General features: G+C 44.3%; 2 protein-coding genes across 12 annotated transcripts in view; one reads left to right on the top strand and one right to left on the bottom strand.

Annotated features, from left to right (window-relative positions):
• Positions 1–4,161, bottom strand: part of ZNF333 (zinc finger protein 333) — a 31,588-nt gene extending 27,427 nt beyond the window's left edge. For 8 of the 11 annotated variants that reach the window (XM_078360828.1, XM_008987419.5, XM_008987421.5 and 5 more), the window contains exon 1: positions 4,105–4,161. The gene's annotated coding sequence lies outside the window, so the exon portion shown is untranslated. Of the gene's footprint in view, positions 1–1,233; positions 1,457–4,104 lie in introns of all 11 variants that reach the window. The other 3 variants (XM_054250505.2, XM_078360826.1, XM_078360830.1) reach the window with 1 other exon arrangement.
• Positions 4,162–13,136: 8,975 nt separating this feature from the next.
• The window catches only part of ADGRE3 (adhesion G protein-coupled receptor E3), a 57,769-nt gene continuing 50,312 nt past the window's right edge, over positions 13,137–20,593 (top strand). Inside the window, exon 1 of the mRNA XM_035285271.3 lies at positions 13,137–13,239. Coding sequence (XP_035141162.3) covers positions 13,215–13,239 — 25 coding nt within the window. The 5' untranslated portion in view covers positions 13,137–13,214. The remainder of the gene's footprint in view (positions 13,240–20,593) is intronic.

Below are 20,593 nucleotides of genomic sequence, written 5' to 3'. Positions count from 1 at the left end.
TATTTATTTCTTAAATGATTTTTGTCTCTATCTCCACCAACTATGATGTAAACTTGTGGTTTTTTTGTTGTTTGTTTTTTTGAGTCCCACTCTGTTGCTTAGGCTGGAGTACAGTGGCATGATCTCACTCAGTGCACTGCAGCCTCTGCCCCCTGGGTTCAAGTGATTCGCCTTCCGAGTAGCTGGGATTACAGGCATGCATCACCATGCCCAGCTATATTTTTAGTAGAGATGGGGTTTCACCATTTTGTCCAGACTGGTCTTGAACTCCTGACTTCAGGTGATCTACCTGCCTAGGCCTCCCAAAGTGCTGGGATGACACTCCTGAGCCACCATGCCCAGCCTCACAGAAACTTTTTAAGTATAGACCTCTATCCACTTTTTTCAGAACTCCACATCCAGTCACGAACACAGTGCATAATGAATACTAAGTACTTTACATATTAGGGGTTGGTAAACTTTTTCTGGAAAGGGCTAATAAACATCTTAGGATTTGTGGGCCATATGGTCATAGGGCAAAAATAGCCACATGAATAAATGTGTTCCAATAAAACTTTATTGATATAAGCCAGCATCAGACCAGATTGGCCCACTGGCCACAGTTTGCAGACCTTGCTTATGTGGTAAAGAGAATGCATCAATCACTGAATTCTCTCAATTTTACCTTCTACAGGCATCTCAAACATTCCAACTCTTCCAGTTCCACAATCATCAAGCCCCAGTTACCATCATCCAAGTCCTGAACTTCTCCATCCTCCCATATTGACTCTACATTCATCCTTGTCCATCCTAAACTCCATGCTCAATCCAGGAGTTGGTGTTTTGTTTACCTCACGAACATAATCATGTCACTCCCCTACCTAAAACTTCGGTGGCTTCCCCATGGCCTTAGAATGAGGCCCAGGAGTGGTGGCTCACATCTGTAATCCCAACACTTTGGGAGGCTGAGGTGGGTGGATCACTTGAGGTCATAAGTTTGAGACCAGCCTGGCCAACATGGTAAAACCCCGTCTCTACTAAAAATAGAAAAATTAACTGAGTGTGATGGCAGGCGCCTGTAATCCCAGCTACTAGGGAGGCTGAAGCAAGAGAATTGCTTGAATTGTAAATGAGCTCAGATCTCAGCTCAACTGTAAATGAGGTGAGATCGTGCCACTGCACTTTAGCCTAGGCGACAGACTGGGACTCCATGTCAAAAAAAAGAAAAAGAAGCCCAGGCGTGGTGGCTCGTACCTGTAATCCCAGCACTTTGGAAGGCCGAGGCAGGTGGATCACTTGAGGTCAGGAGTTCAAGACCAAACTGGCCGATATGGTGAAACTGGGCATGGTGGCAGGCATCTGTAATCCCAGCTACTCAGGAGGCTGAGGCAAGAGAGTCGCTTGAACCTGGGAGGTGGAGGCTGCAGTGAGCCCAGATCCCACCACCACACTCCAGCCTGGGTCACAGAGCAAGACTCTGTCTCAAAAAAAAAGACAATAGTTCAATGCTCACCATGATCTTCAGGGACCTGCCTCCCTCTCTCACCTGGCTCATCCACTCAGTACTTTATTTTCTCTGCTTTAGTTTCTCTGCCTGTTCTCAGCTCCTAAAACACAACAGACTTTGTACTGCCTGAAGGACAATGCATCTGGAACGGTCTCTCAAGTTTCCTCCTACCCCACTCCACAGCCTGACTCCTTGTTTAGCTACGTACAACTCACCTTGAAGGCTCAAACATTTGTGTCTTTTCTGATGTGTTCCCTGATCCCCTCCCCAAGTTCTCGTGTTCCATGTTCTTGTATCGACTTTGGCACTACTAATTTACAATCTTCTTAGCTAGAATAAAACCTCCATGGGGCAAGCATTGTAACTATTTCAGTTGCACTGTTTCCCCATGTACAGGGCCCAATTCATTGAGGGCACCCCAGTGAAAATATGCCAAACAATCAACACTCCTCAAGAATAACTCAGTAGAGCTAGCCTTAGAAGGGACGTCCCCATGCACACACAAAAGACAATATGAGGCCAGGTATGGTGGCTCACATCTGTAATCCCAGCACTTTGGGAGGCCGAGGCAGGTGGATCACCCGAGGTCAGGAGTTTGAGACCAGCCTGGCAACATGGTGAAACACTGTCTCTACTAAAAATACAAAAATGAGCTGGGTTTAGTGGTTGGCGTCTGTAATCCCAGCTACTCAAGAGGCTGAGTTACAAGAATATTGCTTCAACTTGGGAGGTGGAGGCTACAGTGAGCCAAGATTGTGCCACTGCACTCCAGCCTGGGTGACAGAGACTCTCTCAAAAAAACAAGGGGGGGTGGGGGTCCAGGCGCAGTAACTCATGCCTCTGATCCCAGCACTTTGGGAGGCCAAGGCAAGCGGATCACAAGGTAAGGAGTTTGAGACCAGCCCGGCCAACATTGTGAAACCCCATCTCAATAAAAATTAAAAAATTAGCCAGGTGTATTGGTGGGCACCTGTAATCCCAGCTACTCGGGAGGCTGAGGCAGGAGAATCACTTGAAACTGGAAAGTGGAGGTTGCAGAGACCCGAAATCCCACCACTGCACTCTGCCTGGGCAACAAAAGTGAAACTCTGTCTCAAAATAAAGAATATGACACCACAACAATCAAATATAAGAATAACTTAAAATGCCTGTCTTTCACAAGCCATAATCACAAGTTTCAGGTATCTTTAAGGAACAATATTAATTCTTTCTAAAAAGGCAAGGCAAGGGTATATATTCTTTTTGGAAACAAACACCTCACTCATAAAACTGAAATCTGATGCATAATTTTCCTCTGGAGTTAATTTTTTCCTCATTTCTCAGTAGACATGAGCTTTTACCCCATTATTTAAAAAGACATCCCACTTATGTCCAACTCAATTTGAATTTCCAGTACTAACAAAGTTTCTACCATCTTTTCCGTGAAGTCCCATACGTTTTGAAGCTCTGTGATTCATATGCTTGGGGGAAGGCCTGGAGCCAACTTGAAAAGATCTGAATAACAGTATTACTTTTCTTTGATAATAATATTTGTGAAATAACTGAGAAATGGCTTTTCTTAAGATACCCTCACCGTATCAAGTTTTTCACTGCTGCCCACAGCAGAAGTAAAAGTCAAAAATTAAAAGGTCTCAAACATAAAAAATAAAGAAAAAACAAAAAAAATTTTAACTCTGCTTTTTGTTTTGTTGTTGTTGTTTTGAGACGGAATCTTGTTCTGTCACCCAGGCTGGAGTGCAGTAGCGCGATCTTGGCTCACTGCAACATCTACCTCCAGGGTCCAAGCGATTCTCCTGCCTCAGCCTCTCAAGTAGCTGGGATTACAGGCGCCCGCCTCTATGCCTGGCTAATTCTTGTATTTTTAGTAGAGACAGGGTTTCATCATGTTGGCCAAGCTGGTCTTGAACTCCTGACCTCAAATGATCCTCCCTGCTCGGCCTCCCAAAGTGCTGGGATTACAGGTGTGAGCCACCACGCCCAGCCAAAAGTTCTCTTATGAGAAAGAAAAGAAGAAAGAAAAAAAGGAAAAGGAAAAGATGCAAAGCAAAGCTAATATATTAAGCTAAAAGACTTCCAATTGTCAGTCTCAGAAAAAAAAAAAAAATCTCTCTTCATCTAATTCATTCCTTAATGAAGGATGCATTCAATTTTTTAAGTAAATTCGGCCAATCATTTAAACCAATTTGCAAATGTGGCCTTTCCAGTTGCAAAGCTAGATAATATTAAGTATCATATCATATAAAAAGCGAATTACTAACTCGCAGTTATCTTGCATACTATAGGCAAGGTAGGGCCCTCTTCATGCACTTTCCCTAAATTGGGAAGGACAGGTGAGGGCTGGGGCCGGTACCACCACATTCCTGAGCTGTAGGATCAGGACTGTTTGAGATTTCCCTTTTGGCAAGACGACAACCCTGTCTGTCCGGACGGGAGATAGCTGACAACAAGAGACCGGAGATTGGGCGCTCAGATGCAAGGCCCTGGCAGTGTGGGCCTCAGGCCGCCCCTGGGTGACCGCCAGGAGGAAGCACCTCAGACCCGCAGAGCTGTTCTAGGCCCTCCAGCCCCTCCCAGCACCAGCAGAGCCCTCCCCGCCCTCCCTAGGGGCCAGGCCACACCTGCAGACCAGCCGGAGACACTCCCACCTCGCCGCGCCGCGCAGCTCAGCCGCAGACAGCCACCGCCGCGCGCACTTCCGCTTCTGGTCTCGGGGCCGCTGGGAGCGGAAGTAGCTATGACTCCGCTGTTCTGGCCAGAGGAGCCTTAGGCGGCAGCAGGAAAACTAACCTTTTCTTTATTTAGCCTCCAAGAAGAAATTCTAGTATTCTTACCCGGGGGATGAAGTTAGGCTCTGAGTGGGGTCCCACCGGGCAGGGAGGGTGGTGCTGGGGGCGGAGCCTATGTCCGAGGTACGGGGATAGGGGTGGCCTTAGGTCCCAGGGGCAGAAGTGGGGCGGGGCCTGTGCTGGGGTAGGGTGGGGGTGTGGCTTGCTTTTAATAATAAGTCTTATTATCGTTGATAATATTTGTGAAATAACTGAGAAATAGCTTTTCTTAAGATACCCTCACCTCACAGTAAAAAACTTGATGTCCACAGCAGAAGTAAAGGTCTGAAACATAAAAAATAAAAAAAATTTTAAACTCTCGTTTTTTTTTTTTTGAGACGGAGTTTCGCTCTTGTTACCCAGGCTGGAGTGCAATGGTGCGATTTCGGCTCACTGCAACCTCCGCCTCCTGGGTTCAGGCAATTCTCCCGCCTCGGCCTCCTGAGTAGCTGGGATTACAGGCGCGCACCACCATGCCCAGCTAATTTTTGTATTTTTAGTAGAGACGGGTTTCACTTTGTTGACCAGGATGGTCTCCATCTCTTGACCTCGTGATCCACCCGCCTCGGCCTCCCAAAGTGCTGGGATTACAGGCGTGAGCCACCGCGCCCGGCTCCTTTTTGTTTGTGTCTTCTTTTTCGAAACGATGCCACTCAGAAGGTACATGGGCGGGGCTTGCACCCCAAAGGCGGAGCGGGCGGGGCCTTGGTTTGGAGAGGGGGTGGTAGGGGTGGGGTGAGTGCCTTAGGAGCAGAGAGGGGGCGGGGCCTGCACTCGGAGGGAGGGATGACGGGACTTGGGTTTGGACGCTGGAGAGGGGACATCCCACCTCCCCCAGGGCTCTTTAGGGATGCTCAATATTTAACTCACCCCTTCTTCCTTTCTCTCCAGCCCCTTCCACCTTTATCCATGGGCTTAATCCAATCACCTGCAAAAATATACCCATATTAAGAATGTTTTTGTATTTTTATATATGGCACCCCTTAGGCAACAGGGGTTGGGGCGCCACCCTGTGCAGTGGAAAATTCACTTCTGACTCCCCAAAAACTTACCTACTCAGACTACTGTTAACCAGAAGCCTTACCAATAACATAAAGTTGGTTAACACATCCTTTGCATATATATGTATTATATGCCATATTCTTACAATAAACTAACCTCAGAGAAAAGACAGTGTTATTAAGAAAATCATGAAGAGAAAATGTATTTATTCTTTATGTGGAAGTGATCATAAAGATCATAAATAAAGGTCTTCATCGTCAGCTTCACCCTGAGTAGGCTGAGGAAGGGGAGGGGTTGGTCTTGTCCCAGGGAGGACAGAGGTAGGAAAAATTCTGCCTATAAGGGGATAGCCACAGTTTAAACCTTTGTTGTTCAAGGGTCAACTTTATTTATTCTAAAAATACGATAATGTATTTTTGTTTCTTCTACAGCTTGCCTTTCTCACTAAACATAAGATGTGTGAATCTGTTTAAGACATAGATCTGACTTTTTAAAATTATGTGTTATGTAGTATACATAATACCTATAGGAAAAGTTCAAATGGGAGGCTCACTCTAAACTCTATTCCTAAATTTTCCTTCCCTGAAACAACCACTGTCACTAGTTCCCCAGTATTCTTTTTTTTTTTTTTTTTTTTTTTTGAGACAGGGTCTTGCTCTGTCTCCAGGCTGGAGTGCAGTGGCACCATCTCGGCTCACTGCAACCTCTGACTCCCTGGTTCAAGCAATTCTCCTGCCTCAGCCTCCCGAGTAGCTAGGATTACAGGCACATGCCACCATGCCCTGCTAATTTTTGTATTTTTAGTAAAGACGAGGTTTCACCATGTTGATCAGGATGTTCTTCATCTCCTGACTTCGTGATCCACCTGCCTTGGCCTCCCAAAGTGCTGGGATGACAGGCCTGAGCCATCGTGCCCAGCTGGTATTCTTTATATATCAGGCACATGTGCAGTCATGCACCGCATAACAACATTTTGGTCAACCACAAACCACATACACAGTTGTAATCCCATAAGGTTATAATGGAGCTGAAAATTTCCCATCATTGTGGTAGCTGTCACTATGTTGCAATGCAACGAATTACTCACGTTTATGGTAATGCTGATGTAAACAAATCTCTGCCAGTCATTTTAAAAGGTTTTAAAAATATGAAAAGGCTGGGCGAGATGGCTTTCGCCTGTAATCCCAGGACTTTGGGAGGCCAAGGAGGGTGGATCACCTGAGATTAGGAGTTCAAGGCCAGCCTTGCCAACACGGTGAAACCCAGTCTTTACTAATGATACAAAAATTGGCTGGGCGTGGTGGCACGCACCTGTAATCGCAGCTACTCAGGAGGCTGAGGTAGGAGAATCACTTGAACCTGGAGGCAGAGGTTGCAGCCTGTGTGATAAGACGAAATTCAGTCTAAAAAAAAGAGAGAGAAAAAAAAAAAACAAAAGAAAGAAAGCTTGTAGAACAAGGATACAAAGAAAGAAAACACCTTTATGCTGTATAATGTATCTCTTTTAAGCTAAATGTTCTTACAAAGAAATCGAGCCAGGCACGGTGGCTCACACCTGTAGTCCCAGCACTTTGGGAGGCCAAGGCAGGGGAACACTTGAGTCCAGGAGTTCCAGACCAGCCTGGTCAACATGGCGAAACCCCATCTCTACTAAAAATACAAAAACTAGCCAGGTGTGGTGGTGGGCGCCTGTAGTCCCAGCCACTGGGGAGGCTGAGGCAAAAGAATCCCTTGAACCTGGGAGGTGGTGGTTGAGGTGAGCCGAGATCATGACATTGCATTCCAGCCTGGGCAACAGACGAGACTCTGTCTCAAAAAAGAAAAGAAAAAGAAAGGAGTCCATGTATTTACAAGATTAACACCGTTTTCTTTCTTTTTTAACTTGTATTTTAAGTCAAGGGGTACACATACAGGTTTGTTATATATGGTTAAAAAAGGATTTATAGGTTTTTTACCTATTTTTAACAAACCTGCATGTGTACCTCTGAACTTAAAACACCCCCCTCATGTCACAGGGGTTTGTTGTACAGAGTACTTCATCACCCAGATATTAAGCCTAGTGCTCGTTAGTTATTCTTCCTGATCCTCTCCCTCCTCCCACCCTTCACCCTCAGGTGAAGCCCAGCATTTGAAGCTACCTCTGATTTCTTGTTCTTTAATCTACAAAGTGATTAGATTACTCACAGGCCTAGCTCAGAGGGTTTAATCTTTATCTTATAGTGCCATCTTGTGGTGAGATTAAGGAACTGTATTTTATAGTGCCATCTTGTGATAATCCCAGTACCTTGGGAGGTGAAGGCGGGAGGATCACTCTGTCTTCCTATATATAAGCAAGAACTTAGCTTTTAACTTCAGAACTTGACTCCGTTTCTCTAGAGTCTGTGCATCCCAGAATGGTTATTCCTGGCTTTTCTCTTGAATAAGCTCTTTAAAACTGGAATCTTATGCTTTTGATGATTTCAGGTTGACATATCAAACAGCTGTGACACAGTGATAGCAACTAATTCACAACAGCTGGGGGATGAGTCCCTGCAGAACAATGGGCAAAGAAATACTTTCTTGGCATTAATAAAATTTGATTTTATTTCTCACGGAAATAGTTCCAGGGAATAAACCAGGAAATGGGACCTGGGTGAGCCATCAACAGCATCCTCTCTATAGGGATCTACATCAACACTTAAATAAATTCAACCTGACTACCAAGCTGGCTTCCATGATAATCTTTGAGGCTGTGAGGAATTAAGCACTACAGCTAGGCGAGGTGGCTCACACCTGTAATCCCAGCATCTTGGGAGGCTAAGGTGGGCAGATCACTTGAGGTCAGGAGTTCAAGACCAGCCTGGCCAACTTGGTGAAACCCCTTCTCTACTAAAAATACAAAAATTAGCCAGGTGTGGTGGCATGTACCTGTAATCCTAGCTACTCAGGAGGCTGAGGCAGGAGAGCCTCTTGAACCTGCGAGGCAGAGGAGGCAGTGAGTTGAGACCACACCACTACACTCCGGCCTGGGTGACAGAGTGAGGCTCCATCTCAAGAAATAATAATAATAATTAAGCATTATATGCACCGAAGAATATGAAGTTCCAGTTAAATAGGAGAGATGAGTTTTCAAGATCTATTGCCCAGCAAGGTGCCAATAGTTAAAAATTTGAAAATTATCTTAAAAAATAGATTTTGTCCAGGTGCAGTGGCTCACGCCTGTAATCCCAACACTTTGGGAGGCTAGGGTGAGAGGAGGGCTTGTGCTCTGGAGTTAGCAACATGGCAAGACCCCATCTCTACAAAACATCTATATATACATATAAATGAGCCCAGCGTCATGGCATGCCCCTGTGGTCCCAGCTATTCAGGAGACTGGGGCAAAAGGACTGCTTGATCCCAGGAGTTCAAGGCTGTAGTGAGCTATGAGCTATGATCATGTCACTGCACTCCAGCCTGGGCAACAGAGTGAGACCATATCTAAAAATATATATATATATGACATTTAAATGTTCTCACTACAACGAAATGTACAAGTATGTGAAGTAATGAATGTGTTAATTCACTTGGTACAGTCATTATACATGTATACATATATCAACCCATTAACATAGTACCCCATCAATATATAAAATTCTTATTTTTCAATTAAAAATAACAACAGAAATTGAAAAAAATCATGTGGAAGCTCCTCGCCCCCACATTTATCTTGTGATGATGCAACATGGCTTATGAGAATTGTTATTTTGAACACTTTAAAATGAAGAGGAAGTGACGTTCACACTCTGTGTAACAACATTTGAGGCAGCGGGTAAGCATGACCCAGAGAAAGGTTTGAGCAATGCAGCCAGTGCTCCTGTTGCTCCACCCAGATGCCTTTCACAGTTGCATTCATTCATTTACCTGTAAGGTTTGGCTTGCACCCACCCCTGGGGCAGCCACAGCCAATGATTGATTGACACAGGGACCTTGCATAAGGGCCCTGCCTCAAGGTGGATCAACTCCAGGGTGCATAGTCCAGAGCTCCCCATGGGATTAGCCTGAGGCTGGACTCTTGCTGAGACCACCTCTTTGTTTAGCTCCTTCCTCTGTCCTATCAGTACTCGTCTTCTAGAAGTGCCCCCTCTGTAAGAAATCACATGCATTACAACCTCTACCCCCAAAGTTATAGGCATCCCAACCTCTATGCCTCAAACATCACGTGCATCCCACTCCCTGCATCAAAAAGAAGAAAATCCCATGCATTTTAATCCTTATCCTTCCAACAAAGTGCATTCTAAACCCTGCCCCCCAGCAAAATCATGTGCACTGTAAACCCCACCCCAAAATCATGTGTGTGATGAACACTACACTCCCCTCAAAATTCAGTGCATTCTAATCCTCGTCCCCGCAACAAATCAAGTGCATCCCAACTCTTACTGCCAACAAATCACGTGCATTACAAACCCTAACCCCCAAAAATCATGTGCATCCCAACCTCCATCCCCCCTAAAAATCATGTGCATCTCAGGCTCTATCCCCCTAAAAATCATGTGCATCCCAACCTCTATCCCTCCTAAAAATCATGTGCATTCCAACCTCTATCCTTATCCCTAAAAAAATATGTGCATCCCAGCCTCTATCCCCCACCAAAAATCATTTGCATCTCAATCTCTAACATCACCAAAATCATGAGCATCCCAACCTCTATCACCCAAGATGAAAAGTTGAGTGTGTCACTAAGTGGATGGATGAATGCATAAATGGACTGGTGGATGAAAAGAAGTATAGATGGGTGAGTGGATGGATGAAAGGTAGGTGGATGGGTGAGCAGATAGATGGATGCATGGATGGATAGATGGATGGATGCATGAATGGATGGATGGATGCATGCATGCATGGATGGATAGATGTATGGATGGATAGATGCATGGATGGATGGATGGATGGATGGATGGATGGATGGATGGATGCATTGATAGATGGATGCATGCATGCATGGATGCATGGAAGGATGGAAAGAGCTATTCAGGGGCATCTGTGAGGTGAACCTGTGAGAAACTCTGATATAACTGAGAAGACTTTTAGACTTCCAGCATGAAAGCCCCTGGAATACTAAACCGCAATAACTTGATTATGAAAAGGAATTATAATATCATTTTGTCATCACAGTTGAAAGACATTTGATTTATACTCAGGTGCTCCACTAAGGAACGTGAGGATGGCAGAGAACTAGCAATGGCCTCTGGTTCTCTCATGGGTTCTTTGAAAAAACACTCAATCACAATACTCCTGATGGTCCAGAGAACAATACCATGCCAAGCTGGGTTCTCAAACTTAAGCATGTATCGGAATCACCGGAAGGTCTGTTAAAAACACTCACTGGGCTCTAGCTCAACGTTCCTGATTCCGTAGGTCTGGATATGGTCCAAGAATCTGCATTTCCAACAAGGTCCCAGACAATATTGTTGCAGCTGCTCTTGGGACCACATCTTGAAAACTGCCGATGTAGAGAAACACAGACATTGAAACATGGGCATCAATGACTGTGTTGAAAGAAGTTTAGAAGATTCTGAATGTGAAGAAGCTTCAAGAATATCTTAACCAATTTAGTTCCCACAGCTAGTTTCCTTTGTATGCATGCAACAGAGTCATGCATGACAAAAATTCATTTCGAAATCTATAGCTCATTCAAGAATAAAATAAAAATGTCTAAGGAATAAGAAAGCATTGTGTCACAGTTCAATGGTTAGGTATAGTGGTACATAAAATAATGGTGCTTAATTTCTTTTTTTTTTTCTTTTTTGAGACAAAGTCTTGCTCTGTCACCCAGGCTGGAGTGTAGTGGTATGATCTTAGCTCACTGCAACCTCCACCTCCCAGGTTCAAGTGATCCTCCTGCCTCAGCCTCCCAAGTAGCTGGAATTACAGGCATGCACCACCACGCCTGGCTAATTTTTTGTTTTTAGTGGAGACAGAATTTCACCATGTTGACCAGGCTGATCTTGAACTCCTGGCCTCAAGTGATCTGCCCACCTCAACCTCCCAAAGTGCTGGGATAGGTGTAACCACCACACCCAGCCAATGGTATACCTTAAAATTAATAATGCTTTAGATTTGATGAAGTATGGTATGAACAGAGAAACGAGAAAAGCTAACTAACTCTGTCTTAGAGGCAGGGAAGGGGACAGTGTAGCACATAAACCGAAAAGTGCCTGAGAAGCTGAGAAGAGGTCTCAATCCATTTAGAAGCTTATTTTACTAGGGTTAAGAACATGCCTGGTAGAAAGAAATACAGAAAAACTTACTGTCATCTGTTCATTTATCCAAAGATAATTTTGGGGGCTTCACTGTTTAAAGGGGAAAAGCAGACTAGTGGGGAGGGAAAGAGAGAGTTTGGCCACATTACTGAACCCACATGTTGCAAGAGAAAAAGGAGCGGAGCGGGGGGATAATCAATGATGAATTCATCTCATGCTTAGTAAATTGGCACTTTACATAGGATAAAATGAATATACAATAGCAAGCTGTGAAGCTATCTGGCCTTTTTTATCTGTAGCTTATCTGCTTAGGAACAAAAGGAATGGCAGTTTCTTGCATGACCCTGCTTTCAGCTTAATTATTTTCCTTTTAGAATAGTGAATTGGGGTTGTGAGACTTTATTTTCCTTTCACAAGAGCTTATCAAGGGAAGATATGAAAAAGAATGCCACTTGAAGGGCGTGGCCAGGAGTAAAGTGGCAAGAAAGAAAGGGCATTCTAGACAGGGCGTGGCGGCTCACTTTGGGAGGCCAAGGCATGCAGATCACCTGAGGTCAGGAGTTTGAGACCAGCCCGGCCAACATGAGGAAACTCCATCTCTACTAAAAACACAAAACTTAGCCAGGGATGTGGCGGGTGCCTGTAGTCCCAGCTACTCAGGAGGCTGAGGCAGGAGAATCACTTGAACCTGGGGTGGGGGCGGAGATTGCAGTGACCTGAGATTATGCCACTGTACTCCAGGCTGGGCGACAGAGCGAGACTCTATCTCAAAGGGAAAAAAAAAAAAAAAGGAGAGAGAGAGAGAAGAACTATGCAAATTCTAACTCCAGGATCAGCAAACTACAGCTGAGGGCCACAGCCAGCCTGCAATCTGTTTTTCAAATACAAATAATAATAATAATAAAACTGAAAGAAAATTAGCCAGGTGTGGTGGCGTGCACCTGTAGTCCTAACAATTCGGAGGACTGAGGTGGGAGGATCGCTGGAGCCCAGCAGTTTGAGCTTGCAGTGAGCTGTGATTGTGCCACTTCACTCCAGCCTGAGTAACAGAGCAAGACCCAAATAAATAAATAAATACTTGTCGGAAGAAGGAAAGATTTAGAGACCTTTTCTTCCAAATCCTGCAACTGGTCGGGGTTGGTCCAAATAAACAAATAATGTTTTACCCTCTATGAGACTTTGGGACTCTTAACTTCTTACGACTCAGTAGTCATAACCAGTGAGCATCATCCACTGGGGGAAAAGGAAGGTTTTCCCCCATTTAGAAATGACTCCTCTGGAAACTTCAGATACCAATACAGAAGCCCTAAAGTCTGGTTCATCCAGCTCAAAACCACAGGGTTTTTAAGATTTATTTTGGCCCCAAAAGCACTTCCTAATCCTCAGGCGATGTGATGTAACTTACAGGGCATTTCTTTGTTAGGTTGGCTGATTCCATCATCCCAAAGGTGATCTACAATAGCTAGGCAGAAAAGGCACGGCCAATAAAGGAAAAGCAGAACCATGTGTCTGATGGCAAAAGAGGGGAAGCGGTTCACTTTTCTGATGGCAATTTCATGAGTCAGCTGACCTGAGATACATACGTCAACTCTCCTGAGATTTCTTGAGCTAGGAAGGTGGTTGGCTTACGGCACAGTAGGGAGCTTCTACGGCTGACTGGTGTGGGATACCTGTGCCACAGGAATGCAAGGGCCATTGCTTCTTCCAGGTATGTGACCGTAACAATGACTGAGTCTTAATCTATCCCCCAAACAGGGGCCACTTGCTTCAACAATTGGTTATTTTCACCTCCTCTTTCTTCTGCTCTGAACACTCTCACCTTTTCCCTTTGGACTGTGGTTTCCTTCCTGACCAGCCTATTCAAAATATGCTCTCAAATATCCCTAAAATGTTCCTTACCCAATCTCATAGGTTGGGTTGTCGTTTGTTTCATTTGTTTGCTTTGTTTTGTTTTTTGAGATGGAGTCTCCTTCCATTGCCCAGGCTGGAGTGCAGTGGCACGATCTTGCCTCACCGCAAACTCTGCCCCCTGGGTTCAAGCGATTCTCCTGCTTCAGCCTCCTGAGTAGCTGGGGTTATAGGTGTGCACCACCATGCCCAGCTAATTTTTGTAGTTTTAGTAGAGACAGGGTTTCACCTTTGGCCTGGCTGGTCTCAGACTACTGACCTCGTGATCTGCCCTCCTCGGCCTGCCAAAGTGCTGGGATTACTGGCATGACCCACCACACCCAGCCTCTAACAGGTTGTTCGTCTTCCTCTTGGCGAGTTTTGTTTTCTAATTGATGTCCTCTCCTTCCTGATAACTTCTGCAACCTAGCCCCACCCTGACTTTTTTCCTTTTTCTCTTGCTATTGTGTCTTCTTCCTCCTTTATCGTTTTTCTGTGCTTTATCATTATCAAGAAAATTAATGATAATTTTATTATTAATTTTAGAGGTTATTATATTAAGTGAAATAACTCAGACACTGAGAAACAAATACCTCATGATCTCGTTTATCAGTGGGAGCTAAATAATGTGGACACACGGGCATAGGGAGTAGAATGATAGACAGTGAAGACTGGGATGGCTCAGGGAGCAGAAGGGGAGTGGAAAACGAGAAGTTACCTAACAGGTACGACGTAGATCATTGGATGATGGATACTCTAAAAGCCCTGGCTTCACCACTATGCAATCTATGTATGTAACAAAATTACCCTCGTAGTCCATAAATTTATACAAATAATAACAGCCAACACTTTCAAAAACTCACTATGCGTCTCTCATGTATTGATCTGGTATTAATCTGTTGCATCTTCACAGTAGGCTGGGGTGGGGACACTCACTATCCTCATCTTACAGATGAGAAAACTGGGACACAGAGAGATTATGTTATTTGTCCAACACCACACAGCTGGCAAACAAATAACAGAGCTGGGATTTGAACCCAAACCATCTGTCTCCAGATCTTTGCTATAATGCCCCGCCCACAGGATTCTTCCTGGGGTCTTCTGTTTTTCTACTCCCCCTCCCTATAGGAATCTCATAATGCCATGGCTTCCCCCACCATCTCTGTACAGATGAAATCCCATTCATCTTTCCAGCTCCAGATGAATTAACATCACTGATAGTCGTGATATCGATCAAAGCTTACATTTATGAAGCAGCTACTTTAGCCTGGCATTAGGCTTAAATTGCTTTACATTGTCACATAGCATCTCCGCATTATAGATAAGAAATTGCATCGTAGAGAGATACATTAATTGCTCAAAGCCTCACGGTTATTCTGCTGCAGAGACAGCTGATAGACAATAAATTCTATTGAAATAATACAAGCTACCCTTAAATCCAAATGTCGTGTCTCCCTCACCTTTGCAACCCCTAGCATAGCATCTTATATATAATAGGAGTTTCAGTGTGTGTGGAATCAAATATGAAAGAAGCCTGTTTTCTGGCAACTGGAGACAGAGACTTCAATACTTCTGAGGTGGATTATTAGTGAATTTCGGTTATCCAGGAACTATTAGTCCGTATCACTGGATGGTACAGTCAAGGATGATGATAGGAGCATTGGGTCAAGAATTAGGATTCTAGGGTTGGCCACGGTGGCTCATACCTATAATCCCAGAGCTTTGGAAAGCCAAGGCAGGAAGATCGCTTGAGCCAGGAGTTTGGGAGTTTGAGACCAGACTGAGCAACATAGAAAGACTGTGTTTCCACAAAACATCTTTTAAAAATTAGCCGGGCCTGGCGCGGTGGCTCACGCCTATAATCCTAGCACTTTGGGAGGCCGAGGCGGGTGGATCATGAGGTCAGGAGATTGAGACCATCCTGGTCAACATGGTGAAACCCCTCTCTACTAAGAATACAAAAAATTAGCTGGGCATGGTGGCGTGTGCCTGTAATCCCAGCCACTCAGGAGGCTGAGGCAGGAGAATTACCTGAACCCAGGAAGCGGAGGTTGCGGTGAGCCGAGATCGTGCCATTGCCCTCCAGCCTGGGTAACAAGAGCGAAACTCCGTCTCAAAAAAAAAAAAAAAAAATTAGCCATTATTGGGGGCATACACCTGTAGTCCCTGGAGGCTGAGGCAGGAGGATTGCTTGAGCTCAGGAGCACAAGGTTACAGTGAGATGTGATTGCATCACTGCACTCCAGCCTGGGCAACAGAGCTCAGATGATAACAGAGGCAGCTAGCCAGAGCAATTAGGCAAAAAGAAAGAAAGGAAAAGCATCCAAATCAGAAAGGAGAAAGTCAAATGATGACAGAGGCAGCCGGCATCAATGGAGGGCTTTCTGCCTGACATTGTGCTCTACACAGTCCCGTGTTTAAGTCAGCTCCAAAAACCCCAGAAAGTAGGTCATATTGCCACCCTATTTCACATAAGGAAACTTAGAGAAGTTAAACAACTTACCCAATTTTGCCCAACAAGTGTGCCAGCCACTTAACCCCAAGGGACCTGTTTCTTCATCTACAAAATGAGTCAGTGGATGATTTCCAAAGTTTCTTAGAACTCTGGGATTCTGATACACGGATGACTCTGCAGACACCCTAACTGAAGACAGGTGCCCAAATTAGTGAGTACAGGCTTGCTGGCTAAGGACTAGTCTTTTTTTTTTTAATTATACTTTAAGTTGTGGGGTACATGTGCAGAACATGCAGGTTTGTTACACAGGTATACATGTGCCATGGTGCTTTGCTGCACCCATCAAGCTGTCATCTACATTAGGTATTTCTCCTAATGCTACCCCTCCCATCCCCTGACAGGCCCCAGTGTGTGATGCTCCCCTCCCTGTGTCCATGTGTTCTCATTGTTCGACTCCCACCTAGGAGTGAGAACATGCAGTGTTTGGTTTTCTGTTCTTGTGTTGGTTTGCTGAGGATGATGGTTTCCAGCTTCATCCATATCCCTTCAAAGGACATGATCTCATCCTTTGTTATGGCTGCATAGCATTCCATGGTAAATATGTACCACATTTTCTTTATGCAGTCTATCATTGATGGGCTTTTGGGTTGGTTCCAAGTCTTTGCTATTGTGAACAGTGCCACAATAAACATACGTGTGCACGTGTCTTTATAGTAGAGTGATTTATAATCCTTTGAGGAAACAGGATGGTGCCCAGACTGCCTGCATTTTAGGAACAGGTAACACTATTCAACCATATGGTTTATCAGTTGGCCTTGTGAGCTGGTCATCATTTGGGCAGGTGTAAGGTTTGTGTGGCTGCTACACATTCATGTTTACACAAAAGAAGAAAGGGCTGGGCACAGTGTCTCACACCTGTAATTTCAATACTTTGGGAGGCTGAGGAGGCAAGACCACTTAAGGCCAACAGTTCAAGACCAGCTCAGAAAACACAGCGAGACCCAATCTTTACCCCAAAAAATTTTTTTATAATTAGCCATGAGTGGTAGCTCATGCATGTAGCCTAGAAGTTCAAGGCTACAGTGAGCTGTGATTGCACCACTGCACTCCAGCCTGGGCAACAGAAAGAGAACTTGCCTATAAAAAAAAAGTAGGAGGAAGAGGACTTTAAAGGAAACATCAGCCTGACATTAAGCAGAGCTGAGACTATTCAAAATGTTCTATGAATGCAATTGTGCAAGTAACTGATCACAAACCAGACCTGGCATCTTCTTGGGGAAACAGTGAGAAGTCTGGGCAGATAAATAACAGCCCCCCAAGGATGTCCACATCCTAATCCCTGGAACCCGTGAATATGTTACCTTACATGGTAAAAGAGAATTTGCAGATGTCGATTAAGCTAAGAATCTTGATATAGGGGTAGTACTCTGTTGGAAACGGATTTGTAATGTTGGGAAATGTCCACACTGAGACAATGGATCACTCAGCAAGGCTAGTTTACTTCCTGCAGAAAGGGTGCCACTCGACCGGCAGTCTTGCCACAAGAGCACACCTGCACAGGGAGACGGGGACCTTTATAACTTTCATAACCTGACCCAGTCGCCCTACTGCTGTGTCCAGTTCCATTGGCCAGAATGGGACCTCACATTCTATGCTTGACCTGATTGGCTAAAGAACTTGGAAATTTACTGAATAGATAAGGGGAAAGAAGATGAGGAAGAAGACAAAGAAAAAGAGGAAGCTAGTCAGGAGAAGGTCAGGAGGGTTTTCAAATAAGGAATGGCACGCACCAGGGCTTGGAGCTTGCCCAGTCCTGTTCAGACATGCTGGAGCAAGTCAGCATAGCTGCTTTAAGACGTACCTGATTTAGAGAATATATACACATGGGTATATGTTTATGCTAATAGCACATGATGGCCATAGAGCAAGAGATTGTAACTCCTTATAATGTATTCTAAGATATTAACTTTGAAGAAGAACTTGCCCATCTCTCACATACCCTGAATTTTCCAGGGGGGTTTAATATAATAATCAGTAAGGTCCTCTTAAGAGGGAGGTGGAAGATCAGGAAGAAGAGAAGATGCCGTGCTGCTGGACTTAAAGAAGAAGGAAGGGTCTGTGAACCAAGGAATGCAGGCAGCTTCTAGAAGCTGGAAAAGGCAAAGAGACAGATTCTCCCTTAGAGCTCTCAACAGGAACCAGCCCTGCTAACATTCTTGCTTTTCACTATAGAGGTTGATTTAAGACTGACCTCCAGAACCATAAGAGAATAAATCAGGGCTGTTTTAACCGACTACCTCAATGGTAACATGTGATAGCAGCAATTGGAAATTTATACAGAGGGATCCAGAAAGATTAGATTGCTCCCATTGCCATCCGTGAAGACCCACACAGCTAGCCCCTAGGGCCTTTTCTCCAAAATCCTGCAATTCATCTGCACTGCCTGAAATGACCAAGTCACATATCACTCTCTACTGGACTTTGAGGCTCTAGTGAGATCTGGTGAGTGGCATCTGCTGGGGGAAAAAGGACAAGTCACTGTCACAATAAACATGCCAACCTACAGTGTCTACAATCTGAACCATGCATGCAGTGCCCTGTGGGATTTCTAAAAGAAATTTCTAAAAGAGGCCATGTGGTATAATGGGTTATCAGCTAGAATCTAGAACCTGTGTTTAACCTCAGTTCTGCCACTGACTAGCCCAGTGAATGGGTCAAGTTACTTACCCTGTCTGTGACTCCATTTCTTAATCTGAAAAATGGGGATGATGCCAAAGGCACTTTCCTGCTAAAGTCTTTGCAAAGCTGAAGTGAGTTCACTTGTGTCAAGTGCACAGTATGTAGTAAGGGCTCATTTTATCTTAGACATTATGGAAGTAGAGTTGAGACCTTTGCTCAATTCCCCCACAAAGGAAATTTTCTCTCCAAGACATTAGTGAGCAATGGGGAGTGAGTGTTTAAGTTAAACAGATATCGTGGAGCTCAAAATTGCAATTGACACAAACTAAAAAAATGCATCAAGTGTCTCAACAGAAGAATTGATCAAGCAGAAGAAAATTTATCAGCTCTAAGGCTATTGGAAAATACAGTCAGAAAAAAAAAAGAAGAAATGTTTAAATGCTAATGAGATATAGAAAATAGCCTCAAAATGGTAAGTCTAAGAGTCACTGACCTAAAAGAGGGAGTGAACAGAGAGATAAGGATAGAAATGTAAAGCAAAAATAGAATTCTAAGCCCCCCGACCATCTGAATGGACCCCTCCTCTGAGCAAGGGCATTATAAAGCTAAGCTGAAAAACTGGCTCAGGCCATGCTGGGAAGTGAGAGGGGGTGGGACACGCCTCATTATACACTCCTCCCTTTTGGAATTACTGATAATTCCAACGAACTCTTTAAGTCTGACAAGAAACATTTACAATCTATCCTCTCTGAAGCCATTACCTGAAGGCTTCACCTGTGTGATAAAACCCTGGCCTCCACATCCCCTTTATCTTAACCCAGACATTCCCAAGTCTTTAGACAATAACTTAATTCTTTCAACAATTGTCAATCAGAAAATCTTTGAATCTGTCTATGACCTGGAAGCCCAACTTCCAGTTGCCCCGTGTTTCTAGACAGGACCAATGTATATCTTACAAGAATCTGATTGATGTCTCATGCCTCCCTAAAGTGTTTAAAACTAAGCTGTATCCTGACCACCTTGGGCACATGTTCTCAGGCTATCCTGAGGGCTGTGTCAAAAAAATCTCTTCAAATATTTTGCAGAGTTTGACTCTTTTTGTCGCAGAAGGTTTACTCAGAAAAATAATGACAGAGAAGGTTGCAAATCTAGAGAAAGAAATTTATACCACATAAAAGGTCCAAGATCACCAAGAACATTCAGTTAAAATAAGAACACTCCAAGGCATATAATAATTCAACTCTCAAAGTTAAGGACAAAGAAAGGACAGTAAAAGCAGCGTGAAGAAAAGAAACAAATAACATGTAAAGAAGATCCGGTATATCTGGCAGCAAACGTTTTAGTGGAAAGCTTGTAGGACAGCAGAAAGTAAGATATATTCAGTGGTATTGAGGTCTAGTTTTTTGGGGTTTTTTGTTTTTGTTGAGTCAGTCTCGCTTTGCCTCCAGGCAGGAGTGCCCTGCCACTGTGTAGATTCTGCAAGCTCCGCCTCCTGAGTTCAAGCCATTCTTCTGCCTCAGCCTCCCGAGTAGCTGGGACTACAGGCGCACACTACCATGCCCAGCTAATTTTTGTATTTTTAGTAGAGACAGGGTGTCATCATATTGGCCAGGCTGCTCTCGGACTCCTTATCTCGTGATCTGCCTGCCTCAGCCTCACAACGTGCTAGGATTACAGACGTGAGCCACTGCACCCGGCCGAGTTCTAGTCTTAAGAAATGAAGAGTTATGGAAATGGTTGCACAACACTATGAATAGACTGAATTCCACTGAACTGTACACTTAAAAGTGGTTGAGATGATAAATTTCGTGTTATGTGTATTCAGTCAAACTTTCAAAATGGGGAATAACATCAGTAAGCAAGGTCGATTTTACTGTCACATTAATAAGCAAGACATAGGGATGCTTGCATTATATTTTATTCAGAAAAAGTCCCACCTGCTCCAAGTCTCACTCTTAGCCACCAGCTGCCACATCTCCTCGCGCTGAGCCTCGTCTGGGCAGCCACAAGGCCTCTTCCCCACCTACTCTAGACTCAAACT

This window comes from Callithrix jacchus, chromosome 22 (assembly GCF_049354715.1).
Source record: "Callithrix jacchus isolate 240 chromosome 22, calJac240_pri, whole genome shotgun sequence".
NCBI classification, from domain to species: domain Eukaryota; kingdom Metazoa; phylum Chordata; class Mammalia; order Primates; family Cebidae; genus Callithrix; species Callithrix jacchus.
This window is presented reverse-complemented; position numbering and strand designations above follow the sequence as displayed.